The sequence below is a fragment of the Lissotriton vulgaris genome, chromosome 10 (assembly GCF_964263255.1).
Source record: "Lissotriton vulgaris chromosome 10, aLisVul1.2, whole genome shotgun sequence".
Classification (NCBI taxonomy): Eukaryota; Metazoa; Chordata; class Amphibia; order Caudata; family Salamandridae; genus Lissotriton; species Lissotriton vulgaris.
Genome location: NC_141698.1, coordinates 1,105,306,876 through 1,105,323,782, shown reverse-complemented (window position 1 = coordinate 1,105,323,782; position 16,907 = coordinate 1,105,306,876). Strand labels below are relative to the sequence as shown.

Sequence of the window (16,907 nt, the reverse complement as noted above, 5' to 3'; positions counted from 1 at the left end):
CAATTACGCATTCTCCACGGAACGCGAAATAACCCAAATTCCGCAAGTGAATGGAATTTACCGCCCAGGCCTTCTCCCTTTACCCCCGTCCAACCCCCATCAATCATACCGTTCCAGGCAACAATTGTTACCGGGGTCCTTTGAATGAAGAATTACTTTAGCACTGCAGGCATAATAACCGTATAACCGTTGAGAAGTTTGATGTTTCCTCATGTTAGACTTTCCTGTAACCCCTTCTTTTCTTTCTGATTTTGAGCACAGGGCGCCCAGATCATCGTGTTTCCAGAAGATGGCATCCATGGGTTTAACTTCACGCGGGCGTCCATAGGGCCCTTCCTGGAGTTTGAGCCTGAACTGCCCTCGAAGGCCTGGAACCCGTGCCTGGAGCCTCGCTTCAATGACACAGAGGTAAGACCCCTGTCCACGGTGGACCTGACACCGCATCATCCGTCTTCTGACAGTAGGATGAGGAGTAGGGTGGTGGGAAGCATTCTTGCACCAGGTCTGGAGCTCTGGAGGTCTTGTGTGTCCTCCAGTGAGCAGCATTCATGTCACAACAGGTCACCACGATTCACTTCTTGAACTCTCTCTGCCCACTGGATCAAAGTGCTGAAAACCATGTCTGCAGCAGCTAAACTCGAAACCTAAAAATATAAAATACCAAAACTGCAGAACCAAGCACCCAATGACCTTGCTTGTTTTCAATTTAGGGGCCAGGTGTAGGTCACCAATTACTGGTCGGTAACGGCCGAATTCGGCCGTTACCGACCGGTAATTGGACTTTGAGATGTAGGGCCCTTCATTTTACAGAATCGGTAAATTTACCGATTCTGTAAAATACTGAATCTGTAATTTTACAGAATTCGGTAAATCAAGATGTAGGTGGCACTCCACAGAGTGCCACAGGCCCTTAAGAGTCGGTATTTTACCACCCAATCCTATTGGGTGGTAAAATACCGAATTCAGGTGTGCATGCACATCTGTGCATGCACGCCTGTGCCATGTGACACACAAATTGCAAAAACCACAGTTGATGGACAGAATGCAGAACAATGTCTTACATTCACCCCAGTACAGAGATCTGGGCCTAAATCCATCGTTTTTTTGCACTCCACACCAGCCCAGTTCAGACATGGCAATATGCAAATCAGTCTGACCCTGTGCCTCATGGGAACAGTCCAGCCCGAACTGCCAAGCCATGCCTTCCATGGACCAGAAACAAGCTTCCGAGGACTGGTTTCTGGCATTCCAGCCGTCTTCAGCCCGGCTTGCTTGAATCCAGTGGTGTGGAGAGCATGGGACTCACGTCTGAGCATACCCATCCCACTCGGGGTGACAGTTGCAAAAACCACAGTTGATGGACAGAATGCAGAACAATGTCATACATTCACCCCAGTACAGAGATCTGGGCCTAAATCCATCGTTTTTTTGCACTCCACACCACCCCAGTTCAGACATGGCCATATGCAAATCAGTCTGACCCTGTGCCTCATGGGAACAGTCCAGCCCGAACTGCCAAGCAATGCCTTCCCTGGACCGGAAACAAGCTTCTGAGGACCGGTTTCCGGCATTCCAGCCGTCTTCAGCCCGGCTTGCTTGAATCCAGTGGTGTGAAGAGCATGGGACTCACGTCTGAGCATACCCATCCCACTCGGGGTGACAATTGCATAAACCACAGTTGATGGACAGAATCCAGAACAATGTCATACATTCACCCCAGTACAGAGATCTGGGCCTAAATCCATGTTTTTTTTTAACTCCACACCACCCCAGTTCAGACATGGCCATATGCAAATCAGTCTGACCCTGTGCCTCATGGGAACAGTCCAGCCCGAACTGCCAAGCCATGCCTTCCCTGGACCGGAAACAAGCTTCCGAGGACCGGTTTCTGGCATTCCAGCCGTCTTCAGCCCGGCTTGCTTGAATCCAGTGGTGTGGAGAGCATGGGACTCACGTCTGAGCATACCCATCCCACTCGGGGTGACAATTGCGAAAACCATAGTTGATGGACAGAATGCAGAACAATGTCATACATTCACCCCAGTACAGAAATCTGGGCCTAAATCCATCGTTTTTTTGCACTCCACACCACCCCAGTTCAGACATGGCCATATGCAAATCAGTCTGACCCTGTGCCTCATGGGAACAGTCCAGCCCGGACTGCCAAGCCATGCCTTCCCTGGACCGGAAACAAGCTTCCGAGGACCGGGTTCTGGCATTCCAGCCGTCTTCAGCCCGGCTTGCTTGAATCCAGTGGTGTGGAGGGCATGGGACTCACATCTGAGCATACCCATCCCACTCGGGGTGACAATTGCAAAAAACACAGTTGATGGACAGAATGCAGAACAATGTCATACATTCACCCCAGTACAGAGATCTGGGCCTAAATCCATCGTTTTTTTTGCACTCCACACCACCCCAGTTCAGACATGGCCATATGCAAATCAGTCTGACCCTGTGCCTCATGGGAACAGCCCAGCCCGAACTGCCAAGCCATGGTGTGGAGTGCATAGACGTCAGTCCCATGCACTCCACACCACTGGATTCAAGCAAGCTGGGCTGAAGACGGCTGGAATGCCAGAAACCGGTCCTCGGAAGCTTGTTTCCGGGCCAGGGAAGGCATGGCTTGGCAGTTCGGGCTGGACTGTTCCCATGAGGCACAGGGTCAGACTGATTTGCATATGGCCATGTCTGAACTGGGGTGGTGTGGAGTGCAAAAAAACTATGGATTTGGGCCCAGATCTCTGTACTGGGGTGAATGCATGACATTTTTCTGCATTTTGTCCATCAACTGTGGTTTTTGCATTTGTCACCCGAGTGGGATGGGTATGCTCAGACGTGAGTCCCATGCACTCCACACCACTGGATTCAAGCAAGCCGGGCTGTAGACGGCTGGAATGCCAGGAACCGGTCCTCGGAAGCTTGTTTCCGGTCCAGGGAAGGCTTGGCAGTTCGGGCTGGACTGTTCCCATGAGGCACAGGGTCAGACTGATTTGCATATGGCCATGTCTGAACTGGGGTGGTGTGGAGTGCAAAAAAACGATGGATTTGGGCCCAGATCTCTGTACTGGGGTAAATGTATGACATTGTTCTGCATTTTGTCCATCACCTGTGGTTTTTGCATTTGTCACCCCGAGTGGGATGGGTATGCTCAGACGTGAGTCCCATGCACTCCACACCACTGGATTCAAGCAAGCCGGGCTGAAGACGGCTGGAATGCCAGAAACCGGTCCTCGGAAGCTTGTTTCCGGTCCAGGGAAGGCATGGCTTGGCAGTTCGGGCTGGACTGTTCCCATGAGGCACAGGGTCAGACTGATTTGCATATGGCCATGTCTGAACTGGGGTGGTGTGGAGTGCAAAAAAACGATGGATTTGGGCCCAGATCTCTGTACTGGAGTGAATGTATGACATTGTTCTGCATTCTGTCCATCAACTGTGGTTTTTCCATGTGACACACAGACATGCCCTTAGGGCACGTATGTGTGCCACATGGCACACAAGCATGCACTTGGGGTGCTAGAGGGTGTCAAAGTGACACCCCCTGCACCCTTGCTGGATTCGGTATTTACCTATTCGGTATTTTCCATTGATTCCTATGGGCTCCAAAGCCCATAGGAATCAATGGGGAATACCGATTCGGTATTTATTGACTCAGTAAATACCGAATCTTACAGATTCGGTAATTCAAAATTAAGAATTACCTACATCTCCCTCCTTCTAATTTACCGATTCATAAATACCGATTCGGTATGATTCGGTATTTATGAGTCGGTAAATTAGATAAACCTACATCTGGCCCCAGATGTTTTAAAATGTAAAGTTCACATGAAATACACGTTTTAGAAATGTGGCAAGTACAGAAAGCCCTAAACCCCTACAAAAATAGAGATTTATTTATAGAAATTAAAATCTGCAAAGGTATTGTTATTGATGAATGCTGGGACAAGATTGAAAATCTATTATTAATGTTTTAATGGTGTCCTCTATATTCTTTCAGATTATTAGCTGCAAACAGCACAAAAGAACTCATTTTAAATAAGTTTTCACTGAGCAAATAAAATTTGCCTTCGACATATACTACTTTATTACACTTTTCCTAGCTTACATGTAGGTAAGCCTATTGTATGGTAAAAACAAAGGGTGCAAAGTGTTTGCTGAATATTTAAAACAAAAGTATGCCAACAAGTGATGGATGGAATGCTTGGATTAATTTCAGCCACTGGTAATCATTCAGCGCCACATCCGAAGCCATCATTAATTCGTTCACCGTGCCACCTTGGTTTAGATCCAGCTATATGCAAATCACTTTTGACCCTGCTCCAATAGGAAGAGTCCAGTCTGAACTACCATGCCCCCTCCCATTCCTCCCCCCAACCAAAACACCAACAACCCAAGGCTGGTTATGCCCTTATTAGGGTTATCGGGCAAGTATATCTTTGTTCTAGCGGCACGGTGTGCACGGACTGGACCCACGTCTGGGCATAACCGGCGCACTTAGGGTGACTCACTAAAGTCTACAAAATGCTATGGATGGAACTCTTGGATGAATCTCGGCCACTGGTCATCACTTGGGGCACATCCCAGTCCATTGTTGTTTGATGCACCATGCCACCTCATTTGCTGCCCAGACATATGCAAATCAGTCCTGACCCTGCTCCAAAGCAGCAGTAAGTGAGGTGCTCCAGGGCAGTTTTGGGTGAGATGGGGGCCTGGAAGCTCAACATGTGATGGGCTCTGTAAGGTGCTTCTGTGCAATGGCCATGCTGGGTTCCTCATCCCCTTTGCCACAAGCATTAAGGGTCCCCACAACCAACGCTGTATTATTCTAACCTTTTTGACGTCAATAAAGATTCCTATGATGCTGAGCCAGGACTAAAAGTAAGCAACTTTTTGTTCTGTATGATGTCACTTTTCATAAACTGTTGGAGGTGCATTTTTGGCCGACATAGTATATGTCCAATCCTGTCCTGCACCTCCTAGTAGAATCCTTTCGCTTGACAGTATAGCTGCATTATTTAGTGGGACGCGTGGCCTGGCTCACACTAGTTGCACCCTCACTGATAGAACCTTCACAATGCTGGGGCTTTGCATCGCATTACCACACAAATACACATGCACTCACCCTGCACATACCCTGACCCCGTGTGTTAATGTGCGCATGTAGACAATGCAGCACCTGGAAGGGGGCAATAATGTACCCAGGTGAGTACAGTCAAACACTGCACCCGGGGTCATGGGGGCCTTCAGATCCTCCTCAGAAGCAGGTTTCCATGGGGTGTGTCTCTACAGAGGGAATGAGAGGGCACCTCCTGCTCCCTGCTTCAGTCAAGTCTAAGAACAGTTCTACAATCTGTACCTGCACCCGCCTGTGTGAAGATGCGCTTCCTGTGACACTGCCAGGCCTGCACCGGAAGAGCTCAAAGGTGCAAAGGTTCTTTATTGACGACACATTTTATCACCAGCCCCTTTTCTTTGGCATCTGATGTAGTGAAGCAACTTGCTTTCCAAATTGACAATTGTGCTTCTTTTTGAGTTTAGACTTGAGGAGAAAGAGACACACATACTCCTCTCCACTGTTGTGAGCATGTCCTCGTTTGCACCCCTTTCTCTCATCACTGCCATTTTGCATATGTTTTTAAGGTCATTGGAGTGTTGTGAACCCCCCTCCCCCTTGTTTACTAATCTTGGGATAATAACACCGGGTGCAACTTTTGTGAAAAACAAAATGTGCATTCAAAGGCTATTTTTAAGGATCAAAAATGTCCCTTGTGAAGCACCATACACTGTGTCGTTGCTGTGTTTGGGATTCCCCGGCGCTCACGGAGGCAACCGTCTGAGACACATACATTCACATACGCGCTCTCCCCAAGGATGGCACCTCAACATTCCGCTCCCCTGGCAGAAAAGTATAATTCAGAAGGAACGCATTGAACACAACGGAGTGGAAACAGTGAAGGCCAGCCTGAGGATCTGTAGGTGGTACTCGGGCATAATGAGAAGGTGGAGCAAGAGCGGATGTATTTTGTGCCAAGCCAATAGAGTGCCACACTGCCAACCTCTGAGTGGCATGCTTCGGGACTGCCTAGGTCACGCATTTTGTTTGAACCTCCTCATTGTCCTCGTGGATGACCACTCCAAGTATATTGAACTGGATTGTTTAATGACCATAAATGCAGAAGCAATCATACCCAAATTGGAGACATTATCAGAAAACTGTGGTTCCTTCTCAACCTGAGACAGACACCGGCCTCCCCTTTCAAGGAAGAAAAATGCAGCGATAACACCAGTCTCGCCTCCAGTCCGTCTCTGCGGCCCGGGGTGGAGTGTGCATGCACCCAACACTGGTCCACAGTTGTGTAATCAGCCTCCAGCCTGGTTACTTCACTGCCAACGGATTGCATTACAGCGTTTGTGTGTGCCTAACCCTCTTGTCCTCCAGATGCCGGTGGTCAGTCAGGCGCTGTTCGGTTCCAGGTGCATCAGCAGCTGGACCCCCAGCCCCCTCTGGTAGCAAGGGGCACACCAGACCCTCATTTGTGTCCTCGCTTTCTTCTCCTCTTGTGATTCAGTGATCTGAGGCAATAGATGGGGTGGCAACAGGGCCGATGGATCACAAGTCCTTACTCTGTCTCTGAGGTGACTCAATTAATATTAATTTTTTTCCTCTGTATCTCTCATATCTGATAAAGACATCTAGCCGTAGATTCCTTAACTTATAATATCCCCAGACGTCAGACTGCATACGGAATTTTTTTTGCAGCAGCAGCACCTCTGCACGCCGAGGGACGACGCCACACGACCCCACCCTGACGTCGTCCACGGACGTGACGTCCGCAAGGTCATGAAAGTCCCTCCCGGCGCGCTGACGTCAGTTTCCTTGTTTTCCGTGTACAACGCAGATCCGGAGTAAGCGGTTCCTCTGGCCTGTTTTCAGGCCCCCTTTGACGCTTCGCGTCTGGACAGTGTGCGATGCCTTCGGGATTTAAAACGTGTACCTCCTGTTCGTGGCAAATGTCCGCGACGGACCCACACCATATGAGAATGTGTGTGTGTGTATGTGTGTATAGGCATTTATATAGCGCACTACTTACCCGTAGGGTCCCAAGGCGCTTCGACCGCTGCGAAACCCTTCCTGGCTTCCCTGAGAGATGGTCCCTTAATGGGTATCTCCAGGGTGAGACCAGGCATCCCCGGCGGTCTGGTGGGGCCGTTAGTGAAGATGAGGCAAGCTAATGCCCAGAGTTGCCGAGTGTGATCGCTGATCAGAGTGGGCACCAAGGCGAGAGAATTATCGAGTCCGCTGACCCTGGTCCAGAAACCTGCCGCGCCGGGAATCGAACACTGGTCCCGGGCCGTCCTCTGCTCTCGGGTCTGCCGCCTCTAACCAGTGAGCCACACTACTTCACTGGGGTGAATGTGGGGTCTGGGCGAACACCACGACTCAACGGATTGCGACGCCTGCCAAAACCTCAAGCCGTAGTCCTGGCGGGAGTGCAGGATGAAGCTGCTTTCGGCTCGCCTGTCCCGGTCGCTGGTACTCGCAGCTTTGCTTCGAGCCCACCTCGGCCTTCCGGACTAGCGGCTGCCTGTTCCGAGGTGGGGTCGGCGCCAGTTTGCCGCCTTAGACTTGCCTCCCCTGCTCTGTCTCCATTCCTTACTTCAGAGTCAGAGCCTGTTGTGGTTGAGGCTGAGGCGGCGCTGGTCCGGCGCTGTAGGTTTGCCTCCCCAACTCCGGCACATTTCCCTTTTTCGGAACTGGAGACTGTCGTGGTTGAGGTCGGCACTGGACGAGGACGAGTCGACGCCTCAACGCCGGATTAATAACTCCTCTCCATAGGCTTCCGGGGGGAGTTTGGCGTCGCCTAAATGCCTGGCGACGCCAGATCTGTCCTTGCCTCTCCCCCCTAGGAATTTGTGGCCCTGGCGGACTCCACAGGAGCCCCATCAGGACCCACATTCTTCAATGGGGTTTCCTTCTTTTGGACATTGGTCTCATCCTCAGTTCATTGGACAACCCCCTTGGGGTGGGAGGCTCAGTTTACAGCCCTCACCCACGGATGAGTTGCTGTCCCCTCCTTGGAGGGCTACCGAGGCCGGTGCGGAGTTCATACAAGTTGTCTCCTTGGCCGCCCGTGTTCTGAGTATGCAAACCCCTTCGGTCCCCCTGCCTGTTGACCCTCTGATGGATGTCCTTCACCATGGGTCTTTCTTTTGGCATCCACCAGTTGCACTATGCGTTTTTAAGCTGGCAGTGTTCCACAGATTGTTTGTGTTCTGTCCTCTGACTGTGGTTTACCCTAAGAGGTGTTCCCCTTTTTTTCTTGGGGGTGTGCTATACTCCAATGGGGTACCTGTATGCTATTGTATAGCTCTGCTATGCGCCAGGTGGGCATGGAGGTACGTTTGGGCTCTCTACGTCCACTCGCGCCATTATCTTACCGTTGCAGGGTGTTCAGTGTTGTGACTTTTGGCGCTATCTCCTATATGCCATGGGTCTCGCTTGCTTGAGCCTTGCATATGTTCCTCATTTTCCTCTTTTGGAGGTTTTCAATGTATTTCAACACGCTTCACAATGCGGCTACCTCCTGCCACAGGTGCACTAGGTGGGTTCCTCCTACGGCTCCCGTGACTGCGTGAGCGTAGCTGGCCCCTTTTGGTGTGTATATATATATATATATTGTAGGAAGGTGGCTACCTGACTATGGTTACCCCAGATTTTTGCCCTGTGTTTAGCTGGTTTTCGACTTAGTTGGCCTGGTTCCCTGCTAATCAGGGCCCCAGGCTATCTGCTCTCTCTGTAAAATGGATTCCATGTACCCTAGGTGCATAACTAGATTGGCTTGGGTCACCTTATCAGCCCCTGTACAGAGCACTATAGGTGCCCAGGGCATAGGTGCATCCAAGGCCTACCAGGGGCTGCAGCATATCTTTTGCCACCCCTGGCTGGCTATCTAAATTGACACAACTGGCTGATCACTCAGCTGGGGCAAGTGGGTGTAATCACCCCTTGCTTAGATATAGTATACCTATATCTAAACCTATATCTGGACACATATATAGCCTGTAAGCCACTCCTATGGAAGGCCTCATCAATCCTGGAGGCAGAGTGCGTGGTTTTATGTGAGATAGTGCTCTGGCATGAGCTGAGCCTGTCTGCAGCTGTCGGGAACAACTCCCTAAGCTGATCCGGGATAATGCCATACCATATACTCTTAAGCGCCTTATAATCCTCGCGGTTATATAGCAACTTTGGTTTGGCTTTATCAAAACATGTCGTGTAAGGTGTCATACGAATTGGAATACTACCCCCTCGCCAGTTCTGGCGACGGGGGTAGCATTCCACCCTTCTAGAGGGAGAAGACATGTTACTTTACTGAAACGCGGTTGATTTAAAATGAGCCTCAGATCCACAAAATGGATGCCCCTGCCACAGACACGGGTCTGACCTCCTGCTGCTGACCGAAACCCGGCAGAGGAGGCCTGGACAAAGAGTTTCCTGTCACAGGGCGGTGTCAAACCACCCCAGACAGGAGATAGTGGATTGGAGTAGGGAGGTTTCAATGAAACCAGACACTGCCTGGGGAGCACAAGGCCGCCCCTTGCAGGATCCGGCCAAACCGGTTCTGGGGCCTCCCAGCCCCTGTCCCAGCGCGGCCAGGATCAAAGGAGAGGGGTGTAACCACCCCCTTCCTGGGTCCCACCCATAGGAGGGGACCTAGCAGGATGTCCAACCCCCGAGATTCGAATAAGAGGGGGAGCAGTCCCAACGGACCTCAGATCATCCCGAAGAAACATAAGAAACGAAATCTGGACCCTTCGACTTTCTACACGACGTGAGAAGACTGAAGAATCTCCCTTGTGGTCAAGGAGTGACCACCCTGTGCAAACAGGCACCATCCAGCCCTCGACCCTTGCTTTGTTGCAGTTCCCGCCGGAACTCGAGCGACAGAGATCGACGAGATCAAGCTTGCCTGCCTTCTACCTGCCCGATCCACAGTCCCTGCAGAGCTGAGACCCGTGGAGGCGACCGGAAGCGTGGGGCACGCCATCTTGAAAAGGCCACGAGACGCTGACCGTGCGGCCCACGAGTGACCCTCGAAGCTGTACACCGGGGTTTGAGAAGCCCCAGCCCCGAGCTCCACTTGCACCAAAGCTCACCCCTCCACACTCGACGAGTGCTGCGTGGGGCCCTTCTGCTTGTGTGCGCTCGACGCGTTGGCCCGGTCACTTGCCAGCTGGCTTGTGGCCCCTGTGCCGACGAACTTCGAAATACGACTTGCTTTTCTGGTTGCTCCAGATCTGCACCAGCTCCTGCGAAAAGGAGCACCCACTCTGACCCTCCTGGTTCGAGTGATAAGCAATCTCCCGGTTCCGCGTGGATTGCTTTTGCCAAGTGCTGTTTGCTACAATCTTCAAGCCGACGGTGCTGACGGCGAGAGCCTACGTGGGACAGATCGTGACCTGCTCCTGGACGTCGCAGATGCCCCCGAGCCCACGTGACAGCGGAGAGAAGCCTATCGACAACCGCCTGATTGCGCCCGACATTGCCTGGTTCCGTCCTGGTTCCACCCTGGTCACTGCTGAGTGACCCAGACTCTGTCCCCTCTGCTTTCAGGTACTTTTCTACATCGATCCACCCTTGGATCGCACCGGACACTTCTGCTTCACAGCGCCTGCAGCTGCAACAGCTCCAAGCACCCAGAACCTGCGTGACAGAACCCGACGCCACTTCGACCCTGTGCACCCACGGCCTGTGGGTGAGGTAACTTTGCAACGCCGGTGTCTTTACACTGGTACACACCTCTAGGGTCTGTGTCTAAAGTTTTGTGTTCCTAGGTTCAGCGGAAGTATCTTTTTATTCACTTTAATTGACTTTTACGCACCATTGACAGTGCATTGGTGCGCGCTGCACTTTCCGTGCTGCACCCGTCTCCTGTGGGCTACTCCCGACTTCTTCATTGCTTGTCCTGACTGCTCCCAGCGAATCTCTAGGCCCTAGGCCTAACCATTGTTCGTAAAGTGTTACTTATACCACTTTTTTGATATATGGTCTGAGTGGCCACCCGCCCTCATCCATAAACGTGCAACTTTCTATGTGTAACAGTGCTTTTGATTTAACGCTTGTGCCCCTTTCCTCATAAAGAGTACTGGGGAGTAATTTAGAAATAAATACATATATTTTTATAATATATACTTGTGTGGTGTCCTTTCATTTGATTACAGGATTGTATGTGGTAAAACAGCTCGCTTAACACGACCTCTTAAGTTAAGCCTTTAAGGCTGCTTAGTCCATGCTACCACTAGGATAGCTTGTCTACAAGGTTGACTTACAACCTGACATCTTTGGGGTTTGTTTGGACTGATACCCAGTGGTTCCAGAATTGGAAACACTACATATCAGGCCAACTTCTCACATATATATATATATGTATATACACACACCCACGGATTGCCCTTGGGGTATCCCTATCTATACACCTCCACCTCTCTTCGCTAATGCGAGGTCTGGTCCTATATGTGGAGAAGTGTGATCAGGGGTTAGAGGCGGCAGACCCGGAAGCTGAGATCAGCCCTGGACCAGGGTTCAATTCCCCGCCTCGGCGGGTCTTGGGCTAAAAATTCCACGGACTCGATAATTCTCGCTCCGGTGCCTTCTCGACTCACGGGTTCACACTCTGCGACTCTGGGCAATAGCTTGCTTAATCTCCACAACGGCCCCTCGCGGCGGGATGCCTGGCTTTCACCTTGTGGATACCCTGCCGGGGTTATCTCACAGGGGAATACCAGGACGGGTTCCCTAAGCAAGCGCCGGGAAACCCACTGCGGGTAGCTGTGCGCTATATAAGCTCAAATACATTTACATATCTCTGTGTTTCAAGGAGTAATTCAGTGCTTGTACTCGAGCTTGCCCTCGTTCTGCACAGCAGTGTCTTTTCTTAGTATGTTTATACTGCACTTCAGTGCCTTTTCCTGCATATTTGGCAATAAGGGTTCCTTGCGTTCCACTACCTGGGGTGGTCCCCTCTTCAGGATGCTCTTTTCTTGGAGTTCATGTACTAAACAGTCCCATTCTTCTGTGGGGGGTGCATTTCCCCTGCCAGTCAGAGGAGGTGGTCTGGAGATCTGAGGTTCTTCTCATCAGTTATGCGTGTTCCTCTTCACAGCTCCCATTGGCGCCTTCAGTGCCTCTGCTGCCACTCCCTTCGGATGTGTCTTTTTCATTGGGTGTCACCCTACTCTATGCCTGCGGGACAGCTCCTCTGGTGCAGGTTCTTCCAGGTGCTGCGCCCTACATCTCGGTCTCTTGTGGGTGAGTTCTCACCTTGGCCTTTAAGCTGCCTTGTTGGGCAGCCCCTTGCCCATTTTAGCTACGCCACCTTGTCTCTGTGGCTGTCGGCTCTGTGCATGTTTTACTTGTGGTCCATATCAGCGTGCTTCAGCGTGATACTGTTCTCCCCTGTCGCTCCTTTTGTTTCAAGGTGTGCACTTGGCGTGTCTTTTGTTCCCGCCTGTGCTTCTGAGACATTGCTCAGTTCCTGCGTCTTGCCCTTCGCTTCCTGGATGCTTCCTCTCCGGCCTCCCTTGCGCGTGCTGGCCTGGTAGGCTCTGGTTACATCTCTCTATGTTGTCCTCTAGCTTTGGTTGGTGTCAACTTAGTGCTCCATTGAGCTCTGGGAGTAGTCATTCTTCCTCCCTTGGTTGTGGGCTCTCTCTTCTGTTATGGGATATGTCTAGTGCCGTTTCTACATCTCATGCTCACACAGGTATGGTGTTGCGCCATTCCGGCAGTTTTTGTGATACCTTGTCTCCAGTTGTCTTCTGGTCTTCCGAGCTACTTGGGTTGCTGTCTGGCTGCTTCATCACAGTCTTCCCCATAGTCCGTCACTCTGTTGCCGGTTCAGTGCATCAGACACTTTCTGTTGTTCTGTCGTAGACCCACCTCCCCCTTGGGGTACGGTTGTGGCATCTATTCTAAGTTAAGGAATCTGCGGCTAGATGTCTCTATCAGATGTACGAGTTACTTACCTTCGATAACGATGTATCTGGTAGAGACATTGTCTAGCTTCAGATTCCTTAACGCCCACCCATCCTCCCCTTCTGCGAATACCTTGCCAGGTGGGCTTTCCCACTTTGCCTCCTTTCAGTTGCCAATGGTTTACTTCCAGGGTGCTCACATTGTTGCGCCTCCAAGTGTCTTCTTTCCTGTAAAACAGTGCTTTTTGATTCACCTTCATCAGGAGATTCTTCTTCTTCTTCTCCTGTTGCCTTCCCTGCCTCCCGCTTTCTCCATTGACTCAGGGTTCTTGTCTCCTCTATAGTCGTCTTCTTTGGGGATCTGCTGGGCTATGTTTCGGCCTTCCCTTGCTATAAGGGAATACCATTCTTTTCATACCTTCTCGCAGTAGACTGTTCCGTCCTTGCTGGCCGGCACAGTTCTATGTGTTAATACCAGTCTACCTTTGTCTGTTGAGATATTCCCCCCTTTTTACTCAGCCTTTGGGGAGGGTCCAAGCTTCACTTTGCGGGGTTCTTTCTCAGAGCTTTGCTCTGCCTTTACTTCTTCACTGGTATGTAGACAGTGCTGATATTGTCTTTTATGATGATGTTTTGCACCATACGCCTTCTTTATTTTATGGATTTTTCATCCTTCGCACATTGTTCCCATACTTTCACAGTTTTGTTGGTGGCTCCGTGTTGTACAGTGGAAAAGTTTCTCAGAAGAAAACTGACGTCAGCGTGCCGGGAGGGACATATATGACCTCGCTGACGTCAAGTCCGTGGACGACATCAGATCGAGGTTGTGTGGCGCCGTAACCCAGCGTGCAGAGGCGCTGCAGCAAAAAAAATTCCGGATCCAGTCTGATGCCTGGGATATTCTAAGTTAAGGAATTTGCGGCTAGACAACGTCTCTACCATATACATCGTTACCGAAGGTAGGTAGCTCATACTTCTTGGACTTGGGATGCCTGCTCACATTTGTGCGCATCCTCATCTACTTGTGTGAAGAGAAGCCATTGTTCAGTAACTATTTTATTTTTGGATCCTTCAGTTACTTCTGTAAATTAGATCATCTTTCAATATGCTCAGGAAAGGACCTCTACCCTACCTCATTAGTGAGTCCGGCCCACTCTTGTAAATATGTGTAGATGCGTTTACCATTTTGTTGGTACATAGCATGGCAGGAGGCCCCTTCAGTGGAGGCTCACTAGGTTTTGATTCTCTCCCCCCCCCATCATGATTGCTTACACTTCACTGACACCTGGGTAACAGGAAAAGGCTCACAGACCTGTGTCTGCAGCTCATCCTGTTAAGGTAGGTGGCGTAGGAGAGGCAGAACGGGCCAGGGTTTCCTGCACTTACGTTTCAACTAACTGACGGTTGTAGGGTGGAGGAGGTATCCTGCGCTCCCACACCAAGATCTTCGTGCATGAGATGCACCTTCTGTCAACACCCAGGGCAGTTAGTGAAGAGGTCAGGTGGCTGGATCAGAAGGGTTTTATTCTCTCACGTACATCCTTCAAAGGTCTGTGCTTCGAGTCCTGACTCGTGTGTCTATCTTCCCTGTTACCACACTGTTCTCTTGCTTTAGGGAAACAACGTTTACAATGCTGTCATTTCATCGCGCTACTATTTCAACGCTGTTGTTACACCCACCGCATTGTTAGTACGCAAATGCATTTACATCGCAAGTCATTACAACGTCTTGCACTAGGGGGCGCTGAGGCATTTGAAATTAATTCCAACACCTTCTCTACTATAGCGGAAACTGGAGGAGGAATAGTAATTAATACTATTCCTAAGTCCAGCGCGCCCCCTAGTGCAAGTCGTTGTAATGACTTACACTGTAAATGCATCGCATAATAACAACGCGGTTTTTGTAACGACCGTGCTGTAAAGCAAGCGATGTAATGCATCACGATGTAATGAGCCATATTCCTTGCTTTAATCTGTGGGTTTATACTCATACTCATTTCCTATTCTCTGGACTCCCCTTAGTTCTACCTATCTAACCATTATATTTGCATTCTTTGTCTCCAAACTGGACATGTGTACGCATACTTGTTTTGACAATGTTATTCACAAGACAATATAAGCCAGGCTAGCAAACACAGGCGATGGGAAGCTCAGTTAGACTTTTCCTCAAGTGTTGGTCCAGTTCACGCTGAGACTGTTGAGCAATTCACCAGCTCTGGTGCTGGGCCCATCTCCACCCCAGATCTCCTGGTGTAATCTCTCCCTCCGCTCTAGCGCCTAGGGTTGTCATGTAGAACCCGGCCCGGTCCCCCCCTGGCGTCTTTTTGTTGAGGCGATTCCGATGCAGCATGCATGGGAGAAATAAGACATGTCAGGAACCCCAAGGACTAACTTGTTTTTAATGCAAAATAGCAGGCTGCACCGCAGACAACTGAAAGATCAATTGTCATTTCAATGACCAGAGATCTCTTTAGAAAAGAGCCCGGTGGAGCCTAATGCTAAATACATGAAAAGTAGGGCTGTGTATGGATGTTTTCTCTCAGTACAAGACCATGGCGCCTAATTGTGTGACAGAAGCTTGTCACTTTCAGCAAAAACGTATCTGAGGAGCAGATGGTGGGATATTCTCCCAAAGGAGCCAAAGATGCCACTGAGGAGAAGATTTCATTCATAAACTCAAAGCTGTGCCCATTTTTCTTCCAAATTCTCTTTTCCATCGCCAAGACTGGAAACGAGGCTACGCTTTTTAAAAATGTGCAAATGTATCACCCTGAATAACAGGGCTCCTGGGCGTACTGGAGCCGTGAAGCAAAGCAAACGCATGCAAGGCTAAAGGATCCTTTAAATCAACAATAAACACAATGCATATTTGTTTAAAAAATAGATCTCAACACACTGTGTCATGCGGGGAGATATATATATATGTATATATATATATATATATATATATATATATATATATATATATATATATATATATATATATATATATATATATTCACTGAAAAAACCATAGGTTATAGACCATATATAGTTAGGAATTTGCATTTACAAAACCTTGAAAATTCACTGAAAAAACCATAGGTTATAGACCATATATAGTTAGGGATTAGCATTTACAAAACCTTATTTTACTTGCACAAAACCATTGAAATTCCATATATAGTTAGTTGCACTAACTATATATCGCGCACCCGCAATCCACTGCTAATGATGTCACATATTACATCATTCATGACATGGTCAGTGACATCACTGATGACATCACTGATGACATCTCAAATGACATCACTGATGAAATCACTGATGACAACACCCAGTGACTGTATGTTTCTGTAAAGTTAAAATATGTCTTACATATTGAAGAATGAGTGGATGTATAAGTGTCTGGATGAAGGATTTAGTAGGTGCATGACTGACTGTATGAGAGAATGATTAAATGTGTCTCACTGAGTGCATGGGTTAGTGACTAAACTGTCTTAATTTGTGCATCATTATATATGTTGTTCTGTAAACTGCTGCATGTTTAAATCAGTAGCTATATGAGTAACTGTATGGGTTATTGAATGGTTGCCCAACTATTTGTATGGGAGACTGAGTATGTGTGTGGGTGGCTGGGAGGTGTATGACTCTGTGCATAGATGTGTGAGCAGTTGATTCACTAAATGTATGGGGTCAAAAGTGCATGTGGAAACAGCTGTATGGACAGTTGACTGTGTGCATGAGTGTATTGGTGAGTGAATGGATATCTCAGTGCTACATGTCAAAGTAAGTACATATGTAAAGCACAGTCCATGTGAGAGTTGACATATATAAATAACTGTGCATAAGAGCCAGTGAATGTGTGAGTGGCTGTATGGATCATTGTGAACTTGTATCAGGGATTGTATAAGAGAGTAAATATGTGTTAGTAAATGTTTGAATAAGTAAGG

At 49.2% G+C, this 16,907-nt stretch overlaps 1 protein-coding gene across 1 annotated transcript in view; it reads left to right on the top strand.

The window, feature by feature from the left end:
- The window catches only part of BTD (biotinidase), a 256,008-nt gene that overhangs the window by 200,638 nt on the left and 38,463 nt on the right, over window positions 1-16,907 (top strand). The window contains exon 3 of the mRNA XM_086942195.1: window positions 262-408. Coding sequence (XP_086798321.1) covers window positions 262-408 — 147 coding nt within the window. The remainder of the gene's footprint in view (window positions 1-261; window positions 409-16,907) is intronic.